The sequence below is a fragment of the Topomyia yanbarensis genome, chromosome 2, assembly GCF_030247195.1.
Source record: "Topomyia yanbarensis strain Yona2022 chromosome 2, ASM3024719v1, whole genome shotgun sequence".
NCBI lineage: Eukaryota > Metazoa > Arthropoda > Insecta > Diptera > Culicidae > Topomyia > Topomyia yanbarensis.
The window spans coordinates 147,737,296-147,756,067 of record NC_080671.1 but is presented as its reverse complement, the minus strand read 5'-3'; the positions used below and the strand labels follow the sequence as shown (position 1 = coordinate 147,756,067).

At 38.1% G+C, this 18,772-nt stretch overlaps 1 protein-coding gene across 1 annotated transcript in view; it reads left to right on the top strand.

The window, feature by feature from the left end:
* Positions 1-18,772, top strand: part of LOC131681668 (cyclic nucleotide-gated cation channel subunit A) — a 651,507-nt gene that overhangs the window by 256,218 nt on the left and 376,517 nt on the right. The window contains exon 3 of the mRNA XM_058962615.1: positions 6,200-6,581. Within this exon, the coding sequence (XP_058818598.1) occupies positions 6,200-6,581 (382 nt within the window). The remainder of the gene's footprint in view (positions 1-6,199; positions 6,582-18,772) is intronic.

The following is an 18,772-nucleotide window of genomic DNA, read 5'->3' as shown; positions in this document are numbered from 1 at the left end:
TTAGGTTTAGAGATTTGGTGTCTTAGAAAAATTTATTGTGCGTGACAAACTGCATCTTTTGGCTGAAACGGTTTTAGGGTGGCCCTTAAAATGTGAAAGTTGTGGACATTATTTCAAATTATAGTTCAGAGAGAATGATACTTTCTTCTGCAATATTGTAGAACAATCAATTCTGAGCAACTTTGTTGAAGATACTAACTTTGTATCTCAAACCGTTTTCATTTTATAGTTAGTTCCATATCATAACATAGGGTGTCTCTCAAAAAAGCAGTTTTCTCCGTACAGTTTTTTAATATGATTTTTCTCACAAAAGTACCCTTCAGTATACTTTTAGAGCATGATTAGAGGCAACTTTTGCTGAAGAAAGAAAAATTTTATCGTATCTGGTTCAAAAGTTATACTTAATTTTCACTTAAAAATACGCCCTTTTCAAATGTCGATTTCTCAAAAGGGGGCAAACGCAAATTGATAATTTTGATTGCATTTAAAAGACTGTGCTTTTGCCTACAATATATTAAAAAATTGGAGAACGCTTTTTTGTCTTTCTCAAATAAATCAAATTTAAGTAAAAGCATTTTTGCGTATAATTCTACAGCGCTCATATTAAAAAATATTTGTTTTACGCTGATTCTATGAATTCTTATAAAGTTTTTTCAAGGATCACATACATTTGCAGGCTTTTCATAATGCAGAAAGACTATCAATCACTAATGACTTGGCCTATAATTTGCTTCCAATTATTGCCAAGATTTCCCAAAATCTACACAAATTTATAATCGATTTCTTTCATTTGCAGGAACGGTTTTAGCAGGTAGCAGTATCAAGATCTGCAATCTACTAACCTCAAACCAAAAAACGAAATTGACCTTCATATAACAGTATTGTTCAAGTAAAAAAAAAATCTGATATCCTTCTGTTATATAAACGCAAAAAATTATTCAACATAGTTTTTAATATTTTTAAATGAAATAAGAGAATCATTCAAGTACTTTAAAACGACTCTCGTAGATTTAGTAGACCACTCTGCAAAGCGCTTAATTGAGTACATCAAGTGCAATACTGAAACCCATAAACTAAGCATGATTTTGATTATCAAATGGGGAACTGATGAGAGTTCGACTCATTGCAGCTAAGATGTTTGGTAACGATTTCACACTAGCAGTAATCTTTAAAAGACGCGCTTATTGTGGTTTTTAAATCATCAAATGATCAAAGATTCATCGACGAAGATAAAAACAGAGGATTGCGCGAATGCAACAATTCCTATATACAGTATGTAAAAAATTGAAGACACCCCTTTATCGTTTCAGTAGTTTTGGTCATAGGAAAGGTTTGTTGTATTGTACGATGAGCATTCTTTTAACATTTTTGATTTACCGTTTCACAGCCAACAAATAAAAAACTGAATAAGTTAGTCGTCGTAATAAAGTGTGGCAGTCTAGTAGTGGTAATGGGATTTAATAGAAAAGAACGAGGATGTCTTTAATTATTTTACATACTGTACACACCGCCTAAAAACTTCAGTGTAAATTTGCATTTTCGATAGCTCCATTATGTTTGTTGGTGGTATGGTAGGGTGGAAGTAAGAGAAAAGCGATTCTAGTTTCTATTGCACTCGTATAAAAGTTATTTAATATGCTGGTTCTCAGGAATAAAGCAAATATATTGACCCTAACGCATTGATCATAATTTATATGCATTTCAACTATTGTACATAGGTCGAGTAATTAATGATAGAGTGCGTCACCCTAACGAGTGAGCCCAAAATAGGGTCATCATCCTATTTGCAATATGAAAAGCCTGCAAATGTATGTGATCCTTGAAAAGTCTTGACAAGAATTCACAGAATCAGCGTAAAACTATTTTTTAATATGAGCGCTGTAGGATTATACGCAAAAATGCTTTTACTTAAATTTGATTTATTTGAGAAAGACAAAAAAGCGTTCTCCAATTTTTCAATATATTGTAGGCAAAAGCACAACCTTTTAAATGCAATCAAAATTATCAATTTTCGTTTGCCCCCTTTTGAGATATCGACATTTGAAAAGGGCGTATCTTAAATTGAAAATTAAGTATAACTTTTGAACCAGACAAGATAAAATTTTTCTTTCTTCAACAAAAGTTGCCTCTAATCATGCTCTAAAAGTACACTGAATGACACTTTTGTGAGAAAAATCATATTAAAAAACTGTACGGAGAAAACTGCTTTTTTGAGAGACACCCTATGTTATGATATGGAACTCACTATAAAATGAAAACGGTTTGAGATACAAAATTAGTATCTTCAACAAAGTTGCTCAGAATTGATTGTTCTACAATATTGCAGAAGAAAGTATCATTCTCTCTGAACTATAATTTGAAATAATATCCACAACTTAGACATTTTAAGGGCCACCCTAAAACCGTTTCAGCCAAAAGATGCAGTTTGTCACGCACAATAAATGTTTCTAAGACACCAAATCTCTAAACCTAAAGATGAATGCGTTAACAATTGTTTCCCGCTAATTTCGCTTCCTGGCCCACTGTGAAATGGTTCAAACTACTCAGTATATCCAAATATGGACGACGATAAGTTAGAAGACACATTGTAGTTGCATCCTCCATCGAGAGTGGGTACTTTGGGGACTTCTTTTCCTGGATCTAATTTGTGGATATTTTTGGTCTTTGATCCGTTATTTTTCATGAAAGTTCGTACCAATACAACGAATGTGCAGCTGATACAACTCATGGTTCATTCGCCTGCGCAACGTTCCGTCTTCCATCTGCACGCCACCATAGATGGTACGCAACACTTTTCGTTCGAAAACTCCAAGGGCGCGTTGGTCCTCCACGAGCATAGTCCAGGTCTCGTGGCCGTAGAGGACCACCGATCTAATCAGCGTCTTGAAGATAATCAACTTCGTGCGGCGGCGAATTTTGTTCGACCGGAGCGTCCTCTGGAGTCCAAAGTAGGCACGATTTCCCGCTATGATCCGTCTCTGAATTTCTCTGCTGTTATCATTGTCGTCGGTTACCAGTGAGCCCAAATACATGAATTCGTCGACCATCTTGATTTCGTCACCGTCAATCCGAACTCGGGTGGGAGGTTCACATTGTCGTCTCTAGAACCTCTTCCTCTCATGTATTTTGTCTTCGAAATCTTGGCTTCAGCTTTCAGTCTTTGAGTATATATTTCATTCAAAATTCAATAGAGATACGAATAGTTTAAATATCGCACGTGGAATGTCTCTTTTGAAAATTTCCATCGTCAAACTTTCATATTACCCAGTTAAGCCAAATATTTTTCTGATATAGCCATGAATTTCCTTAATTATAGTGTAGATACAGGCTTTGAATACAATTGAATTAAAGTTGAGTTGATGTAGCAGCAGACAAAAAATAGTTTTGTTTTCTCAAACCTTCGCAATTACAATTAATAAATATTTCAGATTGGCAGAAGATCTTATCACACAACTTAGAAATGCATACAGAAATAGCTAGATAGATGCGATAGAAGAGAGAGAGAGAGAGAAAGAGAGAGAGAGAGAGAGAGAGAGAGAGAGAGAGAGAGAGAGAGAGATGAGGGGGGGGCGTGTGAGGAATGGCAAATGATGGTTAATGCAGTGACATTATTTTTATAGGTATATTATTATGATATATTGATTCTTACATTCTTATCATAAATAATGTAAGTAGTAATTTTTGCTCCATAACCAGTATAACCTAAATCTTGCAAAAGAGCTAAATTTTCGCTAGATTTTTGGGCTTCAAGCATTCAGTTGCTTTCGGTGACGCCACAAGTATAATTATATTAGAAATCTTTTATCTCACTACTAGGTGAATTACTTGTTGATCTGTGTATTGATATACCATCCAACATTTACCTCATGATTGAACGCAATGCCTAATCCAAGGAATAAATACTAGCACTCACTGTTTCTTTATCAACGCATTATTTTGCCTTTGAAGTGAACTTATATATTGATTTTTGAGAAATAGTTCATTTATTATAAAGGTAATTAACAAAATGTTCTCAACATCGAATTCCTTGAATCACGTAGATGTGTTTTCATACCCCGATATTCAAAATCGGTTTAGTTTTGCCCCTAAAACACCAGTAAAGCAATACTCTGTATGAAACAATCTCATTTTTAATTAGTGGAAATTGGTAAGCGAGGACTAAAAATACAAAATGTCTAATATCTCCGCCGCTCGTGCACGGATTTAGACAATCTATAGCTTGTTAGAAAGGTATTTTTACAATTTTTACAATATTGTATTGTTCGAAAGTTATTTGCAAAAAAACCTGCTCTGTTTCGACAAAATCGCCCATATCTCAGAAAGTAAACAACATATCGAAAATCAAAAATAATAGTGTCAAATGGCAACGTTAGGCCTTTCATTTGAAACTAATTTCATTAAGATCGGCTCAGCCATTGCGGAGATAATTACATGACATTTTGTACATACATACATACACACATACAAACACACACATACAGACATTGTCTCAATTTGTCGAGCTGAGTCGATTGGTATATGAGACTCGGCCCTCCGGGCCTCGGAAAAAGCTGTCAAAGTTTGAGCGAATCCTATACATTTCTTTTGTAAGAAATGTAAAAAAATCTTCATCGACTGCTACACAGAAAAAAAACGTTTTTAAAAATTTAAAGTCGATTAACTAAAAAAACCATATTTGATTTGGACGAAATTTTGTTCCAAAAGAGGGTTATATTCCCTACCTATCGCCAAAATTCAAGTTGGGCACTTTCAAGGAAAAAAAGTTATTCAGAAAAAACTTTTCCTTGACCAAACTGATTTTTTTTTCAGTGTATATTTATCGAAAACTAAACCAATGAAAGTCATAATCATCTTGGAACCCAATTTGCCAACTACTAAATGTCTGATACATGCAAAAATGGTACATATTCATAACAAACTTGAATAAAGACTGGAAGACTGCAGTTCAGTTGTGCATCTCAAAAATGATAAATTTAATGCAAAAATTTACGATGACTATGACTTTCATTGGTTTAGTTTTCAATAACTTTCACTGAAAAAAAAAATCTGTTTGAACAAGGAAAAGTTTTTTTCAAATAACTTTTTTTCCTTGAAGGTGCCCAACTTGAATTTTGGACGGTAGGTTGGGAACATAATTCCCTATCTTGGAATAAAACTTCATCCAAATCAAAGATGGTTTTTTTTTGTAAATCGACTTTAAATTTTTAAAATTGATTTTTTTCAGTGTAGGAGTCGATGAAAATTTTTTTCAATATTTTTATTCAAAAATTTGACTAATTTTGTGAAAATCTCTCCTACAACATTTTTTTGTAGGATTTGTCATTTTTAGACTATAGCCATTTGAAAAAAATTGGTAAAAATGTTTGACCCTTTCCAAAAGACAATCTAGATCATTTTTGGAAAAAAACAAAGTATGCAAAGTGGCTTTTTGTGACAAAGTTCTCATGTACAGAAAGTTTCATTAAAATCTGAGAGGGTAATGCCAACATTTATTCGAGTTGGCACGAAATCGGCCCTATATGCGCTAGACAAAAATGGAACAGTTAATTTCATATTATTCATTTTGTTTGTTTTATTAATTTATTTTAATTTTATTCGTATTATTTATTTCTTTTATTGTTAGTTTGAACCAATATAATTTATTCTATTTATTTCCATATCTTTTTTGATATTCTACCCATATCATGAAATTGATAACTTTTTTTCATTTTTTTGCTTTATTATTTTTTAATTTTATTTGCGGTATTGATTTTTTATAATTTTTTCAGTTTATTCGAAGTTTTATTCGTGCATGACTCAAAACTGTGGTCATTTCACCTCTAGTTGGGTGCTAACAACGCGTGAGTTTTGCAAACTCAATGATCCAACGGTGAGATGCGTATGAAATGTCTCATCTTACTGTTAGGTTGATTAAATCGGTTTTTGAGAATTGTGTATGAATGATTTATATCACGATTAATACTTGCAACGCAGATAGTATAACAGCTTATTTTTTATGTCTGATGCATCTCTCCGGTTGTTTAATTTTAAATTTAATATTTGTTTGCATTCTTCTGAAACATCTAAAGATCCGCACAAATTACTTTTGTGAGATTGTAATCGATATTTTCGATTCCAGCTTTATTTTATGATTTAATTTTCTTAGAAAGCTGATTTTGCGATATTATCATACCATGTATTTTCTCTTCCCCCCCAACAGCATCTACCACTTCAGCCGGGTACAGCGGCCATTGTACAACACCTCGCATCGTGCCGCAGGCCTTTGTAATGGGCCTTCCACGATCAGCACCACTCCTTTCGGGAGTAATACCATCTATCAGAACTTTAACCCCTCGACGGCGGGTAGCTTCAGCAGTGTGGCAACCACTCCAAGTCTGTCGACCACAACGACTCCGGCTGGACAGCAAGTCCAGCAAGGTTCCACCGTGGGATCAACCAATCCAGGTCAAACCTGTCAACTTGCGTACACGACCCGAAATCGCATCGAGGTAGCCTCCGATAACCACAGCGACTCTATGCCCAACAGCAAAAACAACCATCGGAGCCAGGCTGTGATAGAGAGCGAGAGGGGTGATTTCCTGGTGAGTGCCTTTTAAACTTCTACTGTGTGCTATTCATCGTGAAGCTTTTCAGATTCTGCTATTTATAACAGACCACAAAACAACGCTCTTGTGGATTGCGAAAAGTTGACAATTTAGGGAGGAGAAGCTCATATCATCAAAAAGTCAGTGTCGTGTCGGATATCAGCTGGTGTCAACAACGCACTCACTCGGCTGTGGTCATCACCGACCGACCCGACCACTCCACGCGCTGGTGGTTTCAACTTTTCTTGACTTGCAAGTGGGCGTACGGCGGGTTAGGTTCCGAGGATGCTTTACTCGTATAATAGTCGTTTGTTTACAATGCCACTGGGCAACGTTCTATCCACCCACGCATGAAAGTGGTCTGCCTGCTTTTGACTCCTGATGTGGAGCTTGCCTCTCTACTGCACACTCTATCGGTGTGCATATTTGCCGCTGCTGGTACGCTTGTGAACCGATAGCCTTCGCGACAAGTGTCATTTTTCCGCCAGCTGCCACTCGTCGTTTGGATAGAATCGTTCAGTGCCTTGCCTGTTTTGCATTGTGATCCAATATTGGTGGCGTTGTTTGGAAAATGAACGTTTTAATGGAATTTTGTTTTGATAGCAATTCAACTAAATACAACGAATTTGATGGTGGCCCCATCCCATACACCATGGAGCTGAACGTTTTATCTAGTTCATTATTAATATTTTTAATCATAATAATAAACACAAAAAAATAAAAAAAGGGCAGGTTAAAATTACATATATAGATTTTTCTTCAAAAGAGCATGACCAGATAGGGTTTGAATATATCGTAAACAACTGGTGTCCACCCAGAACATTTCCATCCTGGGACGATACTTCTTGGATCGGAAATGAACCCAATAGCCTCCATTTCCAACAATAATCAACAAGACACCTCCCGCCAGATTCAGCATCACTAGTAACTACTGCCATCTGCAATGATGGAAAGTATTGAGTTTAGTGGTAGCAGAGCTAAGGCGTTGAAAAGTTAATGTTGCCCCCCTCTATGAGGCCACAGGTGGAGCTAAAATTTCCCAACCCAAAGATAACTCGTATTATGTACTACAATTCTTCTGAATATACTATTGAGCTAAATCTAACCATTATTTCACAAAAATGTTTAGTTCGCGGGACTCGAGTTTTGATACACAACCAGGCACTGCTAGGCCCCATGTAAAACTGATTCAGACATCACTTCGCTAAAAGTTTAATACTTTAATAATTTAACAAAGCCGGATTGACTAGCAGTCTTCAGTAAAGTTGTAGACAATTAAATTATCTATCTTATTTTCACTTACAGTGATGATACGATGCATGCAGGGCCACCTAGCGGTGAAAATGCGCTCCATATAAATTTTAGAAAAATCTCATAAAAACTTCAGGCACTTTTGCTTCAAATTTGAGCAAGTACTCCTGGTTGGATTATGAATCGACTCAGGGGTGGGCCGATGGGGGTCATTTTTTTCTTGTCGCTACCATCCATAAATGACGTAGCATTATATGGGGGAGGGGGGAGTTTTGTATTTTGTGATGATGTGGGACGACAGGGGGGTAGGGGGTCTTGTCATGCTATGTAGCTTTTTTAAAGGGGAATAACTATCATCGCCTTTCATTTTTTTTTAATTTTGCGGGGACAAGGGGGGGGGGGGTGGAGTTACCGTCAAGCTACGTAATTACCAGGGGGGTATTTAGAAGTTTGTGACGAAATGCTACGATGGGGGAGGGGGTGTTAAAATCGCTAAAAAAATGCTACGTCATTTATGGATGGTCCCTTAATGTGTACGCACAGTCAACCAGTCAACTGCAAATTTAAATTCTTCTATTTAAAGCTTAAGAGATTCTACTTCGTGTAGTATATATTTATTTCAGAACGATTCGTAAACATTCCAGTTTAACTGATAACTGCATAACCAAAGTATTTATTAACCGGCTTACTTAACCCATTCATGCCCATGTTGTTTGTGGACAACAACGTTTTTAAACAACTATAACTTTTGATTAAGGCAAGATTGGCTCACAAAAACAAGTAAGGCTAATAAATGTGACTATTGGCTTTCATTTGAGTATTAACAGTTACAAGGATCAGCTCTTGAACTGAAGTTATTGCAATTAGTCTGATTGAACTCCGATGGAGCAGTGCTGCCAGGGACCGTTTACGTTGACGACGGAAAATGAATATTTCATATAACTTCGTTATGTTGCAATATTAGTGAAAACTGATAAAACTTATAAATTTAGACTATTTTTGGCTACGTTTTCCACGCAGTTGGACTATTGTAAATATTCTAGGAGAATTTTAGTAAGCATTGGAAGGTAAAAATTGAGCAGCTTCTAGCACTGCAAGGAAAGCACATACCTTTATGAAAAAGGGTTTTTCGAGTTTCTTGACCCCACCGTTTTAAAGGAAAAATAGTTTTGAAACCCTACATGCACTAGAAAAAAGTTGGGCATGAAAGGGTTAATCACCCGTAGCGACCCATTATGTCAACATAATTTGATTTCCGCTGAATGCTCCGAGAAAAGTTCAAAAGCATCCAACTTAGCCTTGCGGTATCCCATCTTTCTTGGGCGCATTCGTTCCTAACTTTTACCAATCCTACCGATGGCGAAAGCCACAAAAAGGTGGAGCAAGGGAAGGCGAAGAATATCAATTTATTTATGGTCAGATGGGTGAAGTGTTTGCTCTGACATTCAAATGAGCTTTCCCCGTGCCTTCGTACAGGCGCGACATCCGTCTATCACGGGAAAAGGAACCCTGTTTCTTGGTAGTACTCACATATTTTGATTCTTCGTCAGTGTACAAGACGCTTATCATTTCGCTGGGGCTGGGTTAGTGCAAAAGTTTTTTTGCTTCTACTTTGCTACGACACTTTAGTGATTGGTCAGTTTACTTAATCGGCTCAAGTTTTCTTCAGAAAAAAAACAACAAGAAATCGGTCTCGTATGCAGGATTTTGCTTCGGAAGGGCTTGATACATTAAGGGGGGGGGGGGGCGTCTGGTGTAGTGGGCAAAAAGAATCGACTTCTTTTTTATCCGCTTAATTCTTAATATTGAATCTCTAGAAAAGTCTCCCGCAATCTCGGTGGCTACGATGAAATTCTTTTGTTTTAAACAACCATGTATTCCTCGCGCGTATCTGCTTTACCACACGCAGATTGCTTGGAATACGGTACAGTATCTACCAAGCGAATGAGATTGGTTTAATCTTATTTCATGACAATAGACACCAGCACCGGCTCGGCCCTCTAACAAAGAACCGTCAGTATAACTATAATTAGATCGTCACCACAATCCGTTTGTGTTGAAAGTTGACGCTGTGTTTCCCGTGTCGATGAATGACGATGTTGATTTATTCTACAATTTTAATCAATGCGATTATGACATCAGTCTACTTTCTACCTCTGCCGCTGTCAGACGTATAATCGAGCCAAGTGAACAACAGGCCTCTCGATCTGGTGTACATTGTCTCGAGAACAAAGGAAGCATCGGATTATTCTTGTTACCATGAGCAAAGTTGACGAAAAAGCTCTACTTCGACCCAACACCGCGGTCGTTGACTTGAAATTTTGTTCTTCGCAGTGCAGTGTTAATATCATTCAACACGTTAGCACAAGCTGAGCGTTTCATTTTGCAGAACAACTTAAAACACGTGGTGGAAAGTGACAACGTTGGAATTAAGATTCCCGTTTATATTGAAAATGAAAATGAATCCATTACACCTGATACCTGGAGAAGCTTCTTCCCGGGTACTCCTAACGGCGTTTTTGTAGTGAGGATGCGGGTCGAAAGGCCCGTATCCTCCTACTTGACAATAAAACTCAAAACTCACGGAATTACAATTAAACAAACTACGCTATGCACTTGAGTGCCCAGAAAAATGACAAATTTTTGAAAACTCTATCGGCCCACCCCTGACTCGATTCCTAGTCCCACTGGGAGTACTTGCTCCAAATTTGAAGCAAATCGAACAAGTCTAGCTACCGGACCAACGTATCTGAAGTTTGTATGGGATTTTTCGACAATTTACATGGAGAAAACCCACTAACTCGCATTTTCGCCGCTAGGTGGCACTGTGTGCATCGTACTATCACTGTAAGTGAAAATAAGAATGATAATTTAATTGTCTACAACTTTGTCGAAGACTGATAGTGAATCCGGCTTTGTTAAAGAAAGTTATTAAACTTTTAACGAAGTGATGTCTGAGTCAGTTTTGCATGGGGCCTAGCAGTGCATGGTTGTGTATCGGTATTCGATCCCCACTAACTATACATTGTTGTGAGATAATGGTTACATTTAGCTGAATAGTATGTTCAGAAGAAGTGTAGTACATAATGCGAGCTATGTTTTGGTTAAAAAAATTAGTTCCACCTGTGATCGTATAGAGGGCGCCAACACTAACTTCTTTATTGAAGTGAGATAGAATATCGAGATGTTCTGAAGAATTATTTGGAAATGCTTGTTCTACAACTTTGTAGAAGACACCTAATCTTTATCTCTTTCCGGTGAAAAGTTAGTGTTGGCACCCTCTATGCGGTAAAATGTGGAACTAAAATTTTCTAAACAAAACATGACTCGTATTACTTACTATAAATCTTTTGAACATACTATTGACCTAAACCTAACCATTATTTCACAAAAGAGTTCAGTTCGTGCGAATCAAGTACTGATACACAACCTTGCGCTGCTAAGTTTTATAACTTTCTTTAACAAAGCCGGATTCACTAGCAGTCTTCGACAAAGTTGTAGGCAATTAAATTATCTTTCTTATTTTTACTTATAGTGATAATACGATGCATACAGTGCCACCTAGCGCCGAAAATGCGAGTTAGTGGGTTTTCTCCATGTAAATTGTTGAAAAATCCCATACAAACTTCAGGCACGTTGGTCCGGTAGCTAGACTTGTTCGATTTGCTTCAAATTTGGAGCAAGTACTCCTGGTGGGACTAGGAAACGACTGAGGCATGGGCCGATAGGGGTAATTTTTTTCCTGTCACTCTACTATGCACCCATGAGGGGCAAACTCCTACATGCAAGTATTATAATCAGACAGCACATCATGGACAACCTTGCGCAGAAGATGCAGAGAAAGATGCATCTCAACCGATTGCCAACTCATCTACGGCAAACCAACCCAAAACAGAGTTTTCAATAGCAATGCCTGAACCACAAACGGTGGCCAAATTTGTGCCAGCAGTTGCACAGACCATACTGACAACCACAAAAGAAGCATTCAGCACCGCAAAATCAACTGTTAGCAACATCGGCAAGGAAAGTAATTTACACTGGTCAACAATAAGAAACAGGGAAAAACATCTGATTGCGGACACCAAGCCGACTTCGACCTGGACGTGAAAAACAAAAAAGAATTAAATGACCCCCCAGATGCAGATGGCCAGCAAACCCCGCGAAAGAAGGTCTCCGCTCGCAATAAAAAGTTGCGCGCACGAGATCCAATATTATAATCGTATTTGTTTATATTTTTATTTTTACGTTTGTAAACATATAAAAGATCCATGGCTCCGTTAAGCTACCGCTATGAGCCGTGTCAAATAAACGAATTATATATAAAAAATGCGATTATGATGAATTAAACATTGAAATTTCACGAATAAATTGGGTTGAGATATTAACGCAGGGTACTCTGGATGAATCTGTGAATAGATTTTATCACGAACTGGAATCAATATTTCAACAACTTGTGCCTAGGAGGAAACGCACGCGTCGCCCGGATAACAAACGACCTTGGTGGAATGCTGAGTTACGAAATCTTCGACATCGTCTCAGGAAGGCTCGAAAACGATTTTTTAGAACAAGAGGCGAAACCGACAAAACGTCCGTGCGGGAATTAGAACGCCAATTCGAGCTCGTGAATGCAGCATACTTTCGCTCATAATTTCCGAATGCAGCATGAAGGACAACCCAAAGCAGTTTTGGTCTTACCTACGGAACAAAACGTGCTCCAGTGGAATTCCGGAATGCGTCAACTATCGAGACAGGACATCAACATCACCAGCGGAGTCAGCAAATCTATTCTCGTCATTCTTTCAAAACGTGATAAGTAATAACTCACCACCTTTGTCTGAATCGTACTTGAGTAGTTTGTCAATGTTCACTCTGAATTTGCCTCATTCACCGAACATCAGGTACATATTAATCTTCAGGGGGTTGACAGTTCCAAGGGCCCGGGGTCCGACGGGCTACAACCATCGTTCATCAAGAATTGCTCTTCATCTTTGGCGCTACCAGCATCTCTATTATTCAATAGCTCTCTTGTTGAAAATGTTTTCCCCACGAAGTGGAAGGAAGCTTTGATAACTCCAATCCACAAAACAGGCAACGTACATGATGTCACAAATTATAGAGGAATTTCAATCTTAAGCTGCCTCCCTAAAATCTTCGAGAGTATGTTGTTAGATGTTATCTACCCCGCGTTAAAACACATCATCACTTTGGACCAGCATGGTTTTGTAAAAAAGCGCTCGACAATTACAAATCTGATGAGCTACGTGTCGTCGCTGATTGATAAATTGGAAAAACGACAACAGATCGATGCGGTGTACATCGATTTCTCGAAAGCTTTCGACCGTGTTCCTCATCAGCTTGCTGTGGAAAAGCTAAGACGGACTGGACTGCCGGAATGGCTAACTAATTGGATCTCCTCGTATCTTACGAACCGTAGCGCCTCGGTGCGACTTGGAACTACACTCTCGGATCCTTTCCACATTTCATCGGGCGTTCCTCAAGGGAGTCATCTCGGACCTCTTCTATTTGTGCTCTTTGTGAATTATCGTCTTCTAAAGTCATGTATGCTGATGATCTGAAAATTTACCGTGTCATAACAATTATGGTAGACTGTTGTGCATTGCAAATGGACGTCGATAGGATCATTGACTGGAGCGACAGAAACGGAATGAGTGTGAATATTCAATGCAGCACAATGCAGTACAATCACTTTTACACGAGTACATACTCCAATTAAGTTCGAATACGCAATGTGTTCTGCTCTCGTAGAACGAGTTGTATCCGTCAAGGACCTTGGTGTCATTCTCGACTGTAAGCTACGCTTTACAGCACATTACTCTTCCGTTATAGCTAAAGCCTACGCTGTACTTGGACTCATAAAACGCAACACTCGTGTTTTCAATGATGTGTATTGTCTAAAAACACTATACATTACACTGGTACGCACTATTCTACAATATGGCGTTACTCTTTGGGCTCCGTATCACACCATACACATTATTCGTATCGAACGGGTACAGAAGAACTTTATCAGATTTGCACTTCATGGGTTACCCTGGCAAAACCGTTTCCAGCTTCCTCCATATGAAGATCGCTGTATCCTCATTAATCTCCCTACGCTGCGAAGCAGACGGATCTTTCTCCAACGACTTTTCATTTTCGACCTTCTGACGGACAACATAGACTCTTCTGCGCTTCTAGCAAAACTCGACCTCAACGTTCCGGGAAGATCTTTCCAGAGAATTGATTTTTTCCGACGCTCAACAATAATCCTTTGGATGTTTGCTGCCAACTCTTCAATAGTGTCTATCATTTATTTGATTTTAATATTAGTAAAGAATCGTTTAAATTAAAAATAGGATTAAGTTAATGTTTAGTCTAAGTCTGTGCGATGAAACTTTTTTTTTTAAATCGAAGACAATACTATACAATAACAAACTGCGTATTCTTCAAGTTGTCGCTCCACCCAGCCAGACAGCCATTCCTCGCGAAGAGGAATTCTCGCATTGAAAGTTCTCAAAGGAAAACTACATGTGAGTGTAAGGCTATTGGGAACAAGTGTATACTCATCCCACGTAACCATTTGGGGCCACAGTCTTGTGTGGCTAATTGCATGATCTATTGGGTTACTGTTCCAGAGCCCAGTAATCTTAGGGGGCTACATACATTTTTATTTTTCAAGAAATCGAATTTTTTTATTACTTTATTTTAAAGTACAACTCCTTGTAAATATTTTCTCAAATTTTTATAGAGATCCGAGAAATAAATCGAAAGTTACAAAGCTTCCAAGCGCGCTCCGTCTACCAAGAGCAGAGGAAACTTCAAATTTTAAACTCGATTTTGTTGGAATATCGTTTTTTCAAAAAAATAGTTTTTCTGTGATCACAATTGCCGAAAAACCACTTAACCGTTTGTCTTTAATTAATTTAATTTTTTTATGCATAAGTTTTTGTTTTGGAGATGAGAATATTTTAACACAATTTTTAGAGCATAAAACAGCGATTTTTTATGGAAAACGTTCCCGAATGCAGGAATAAATTATTATTTATTTAACTAGTCGTTAAGGTACGAATAATACTCATATACTAATGGAATTTTTTGAGTTTTGGGATTTTAGTTAGTTTAGGTCTTCAATCGTGATCACCTCTTAAATAAAAAATGGTTTCGGGGAAAAAGTCATAACTCCGCCAATTATTAATAGATTTTTATAATCTTATGCTTGTTCATTTCACTGAAAAATGTACTACAAAAATACTATGGGTTTGACGTGATAAAATTATTGCTTTATTCCATTACGTAAATTCAAACTTTTTTGACATGAAATGGTATGTAACTCTTCAAGACGGTATGCACAAGAAAATACTTCTTGTTTCAGAAACACATGTAGTGGTTTTATGTTCAAAAATGCCTCTAGAGCAGCAGTAGGTGTTATCGAGAACGCACCAGTCATCGTTATCAAGCCCGTCCTCTGAAGATGGTTTAACCTTAATTGTATTGTCATGACTTCTCCTTTCGTCCACCAAACAAGGCACCCGTATGCCAATTTGGTCTAACAATTGTTGTGTAGATCCACTGAATGTACTTGGGTTTGAGTCTCCATGATTTGCCGAAAGCCCGTCTGCATTGGCCGAAGGTCATGCGAGCTTTCTAGATCCTGAAATCGATGTGAGCTGTCCAATTAAGTTTTGAGTCAAGAATTACTCCAACGTATTTAACTTGATCTGCGACAATAATTTCCGAGTCAAAGAACTGCAGTGGACGAGCTCCGGTTGTAATCCTTCGGTGCGAGAAAAGCACCATTGATGATTTATTTGGATTAACTGATAGTCTAACACGAAGACACCATTGCTCAACAACACATAAGCCTTGTTGCATCACATCAAAAAGTGTGTTAATGCAAATACCGATGATCATTATATGATAATCATCGGCGAAACCGTACGTCGCAAAAACCAAGCTCATTAAGTTTCCTCAACAAGCCTTCGGCGACAAGGTTCCATATCAGTGGTGACAGCACACCACCTTGAGGACATCCACAGACACTCGGTCACCTTATCTCTACCTGTCTTAACGATGTGCACAGATGTCGGTTGCTGAGCATTGCGTGTATCCAGTTCGCGATATATGAAGCTACTCCATGACCTCGTGCTTCTTCCAAAATGGATTCGAAAGACACGTTATTAAAAGCACCTTCAATATCGAGAAAAACTCTTGAACTAGATTGCTTTTGTGAAAAAGCTTTTTCAATGTTGTAAACAACACTGATTTGAGAAGGAAGGAGGTCAGACTGATCGGTCTAAAGCTCTTTGACTCCTCATCACACAGTGGCACGATGAGTGACAAAACCCTAAAAATCAATGTCTTGTAATTCTTTTGTAAATATTTATTTTATTTTTCTCTCAGTTTGAATAAAGGTATCCCAAAGTTTTACTATGATTGGATGAAAAATGAATTTTTAACATGTCGTTGAAGCAAGTGATGTCGAGGATTTCTGTTCAATTCAATTCATTAGAATTTTTAGTACCTTAGAGTTTTAAATGGCGATATCTCAAGAACTGCATAGCCGATTTGAGCAATTTTAAGTTCATTGAAAAGAAGAATGAATATGCTAAACTATAGATGGGAGATTTTTGTGCAAAACTGATTTACGTTTGTTCTGTATCAAAAAAATCCAATTAAAATGTTTCATATCGTATCAGTAATTTATCTTAAAACGTCTTCCAATTTTTGAGATGGTCTCCCATGGGTCACTTATCATGAATCTGACTCAAAATTTAGTGTAGTTTCAAGATATATAGTGCTCATCTTGCACATTTTTGCGCCGAAGTTGGTATATCTATGTTTTTGAAAATACCCATATGGAGACGCCTTGTAGCTCATAAATCTCCTTACAAATTAATTGCCTAAACAACATCATATTACTGAAAAATTAGTGATTTTTACTAGTTTTGTCAACCACATCTGCTATCTGATGAGATTGGCTACTATGATTAATGTTTATATTAACCCTTTAACGACCAACGCATTCAAATGGGTTTATATGAAAGTAGTCGAAAAAATGAAATATGGAATATCAAAACTGATAGCAGAAATGGATTCAGTGACCCAAAATTAGCTGAAACCCCAAGTTTTAGCCACATAGACCAATTTTTATAATTTTGTCACAACTTTGTATGAACAGGTGCCACTGTGCATCAGTGCGCGGCCACCTTTGGGAATGAATTTGACAGTTATTTCTCGCCACGCTAATGGAATGTATCCTGTTGCAAGACTACAAGTAAGAACTTTTTTCAAAATATGCTTGAAGTGTTCACATCCTTTTTGTAGTAGATTGGATTTCATACTTATACGGAACAAAACATTGAAACGCCCATTTGATCGATTAGGTTGTCACAATTCTACGAGCAAATGCCCAAGAATCAGAACTACCTGAAAAGAACTCAGGGGCAATCGTCAGTGATGGCCCCGTACAGCCTGGAAAGTGTGTGTCAAAAAGACAGTTGAGTACTACATCTTCGTCAGACGAGTATTCACCATTAGCAGTTCTAATTGAACTGACATGAAAGTCTTTCGATTTCGAAAGTAACTTATTTAATCTACTAGTCTCGTTGAGACATTTGTGCAGTGGCTTTTCCAACCACTTCGTTCAGAGGATCGCAGGGTATTTCTGTATGCTTTGCGAGCCAACTTAAATGTCTCCGACCCCTCCCTGCGTCTGCGATCCCAAGCTCTTCTACATAACTTTTTGAGTCGAACAAGTTCGGTATTCCACTAAGGTGTTCCTCTAGAAGCGCGCATAACTCGAAGCCTCTTGGTATGCTGCTACAATGAGTGAGCTTGTTTTATCCACGTCTCATCCAAATCACTTGGAGACTGAATCGTCGAAAGATACCCATGAGACCTAGTCGCCAAGCCCATTAATTCGGCGCCTCTCATATTGACATATGAGCATTTCTTGTTTATGTTGTCAACAGTTATATTTACGTGACCGCATAAATATCGCGAGTTGTGAGGTCGGATGTAAGACATGCATCAATAGCACTATACGATTATAGTGCTTCTTGTTTGAGGTGTATGTGTAATGGTTTGATATTTAGAAGTGCCTCAAGAGCAGCAGTCGGAGTCGTGTTGAAAGCACCAGTCAACGCCATGAGCGCCATTCTTTGCAGATGGTTTAGCTTTGACTGGACTGTCACCACCTCTCCCCTCTGCCACCACACAAGGCATTCATATGACAGTATAGGACGTACAATTGTCGTGTAAATCCAATAGATGTATTTAGGTTCGAGACCCCATGTCTTTCCAAAAGTTCGTCTGCACTGCCCGAAGGCCATGCACGCTTTCTTGACTCTGAACTCAATGTGAGCAGACCAATTCAGTTTGGAATCCAATATGACTCCAACGTATTTGACTTGATCTGCACACAGTAGCTCAGAATCAAAGAACTGCAAGGGACGAACCCGGTTGTTATTCGCTTCTTCGTGAAAAGAACCATAAAAAGTTTTGCTTGGGTTAACTGATAGTTTAACTTGTCGACACCACTGTTCGACAGCTCTTAATGCCTGTTGCATTAAGTCAAAGATTGTTCCGGTTCAAAATCCAGTAATTAGTATTTGGTAATCGTCAGCAAACCCGTAGGTTGCAAATCCAAGTTCATTGAGTTTCTTCAACAAGCCGTCAGCTGCCAAGTTCCATAACAAAGGTGAAAGAACGCCGCCCTGAGGACAACCGCAAATACTCAACTTCCGTATCTCAGCCTGTCGTAGTGATGAGCAAAGTATGCGGTTACTAAGCATTGCGTTTATCCTACCCGAGATACATGCAGGTATCCCATGACCGCGCGTCGCTTCCAGAATAGACTGGAAGGACACATTGTCAAAAGCACCCTCAATATCTAGGAATACACCCAAGCTAGATTGCTTGAGCGAGAAGGCTTTCTC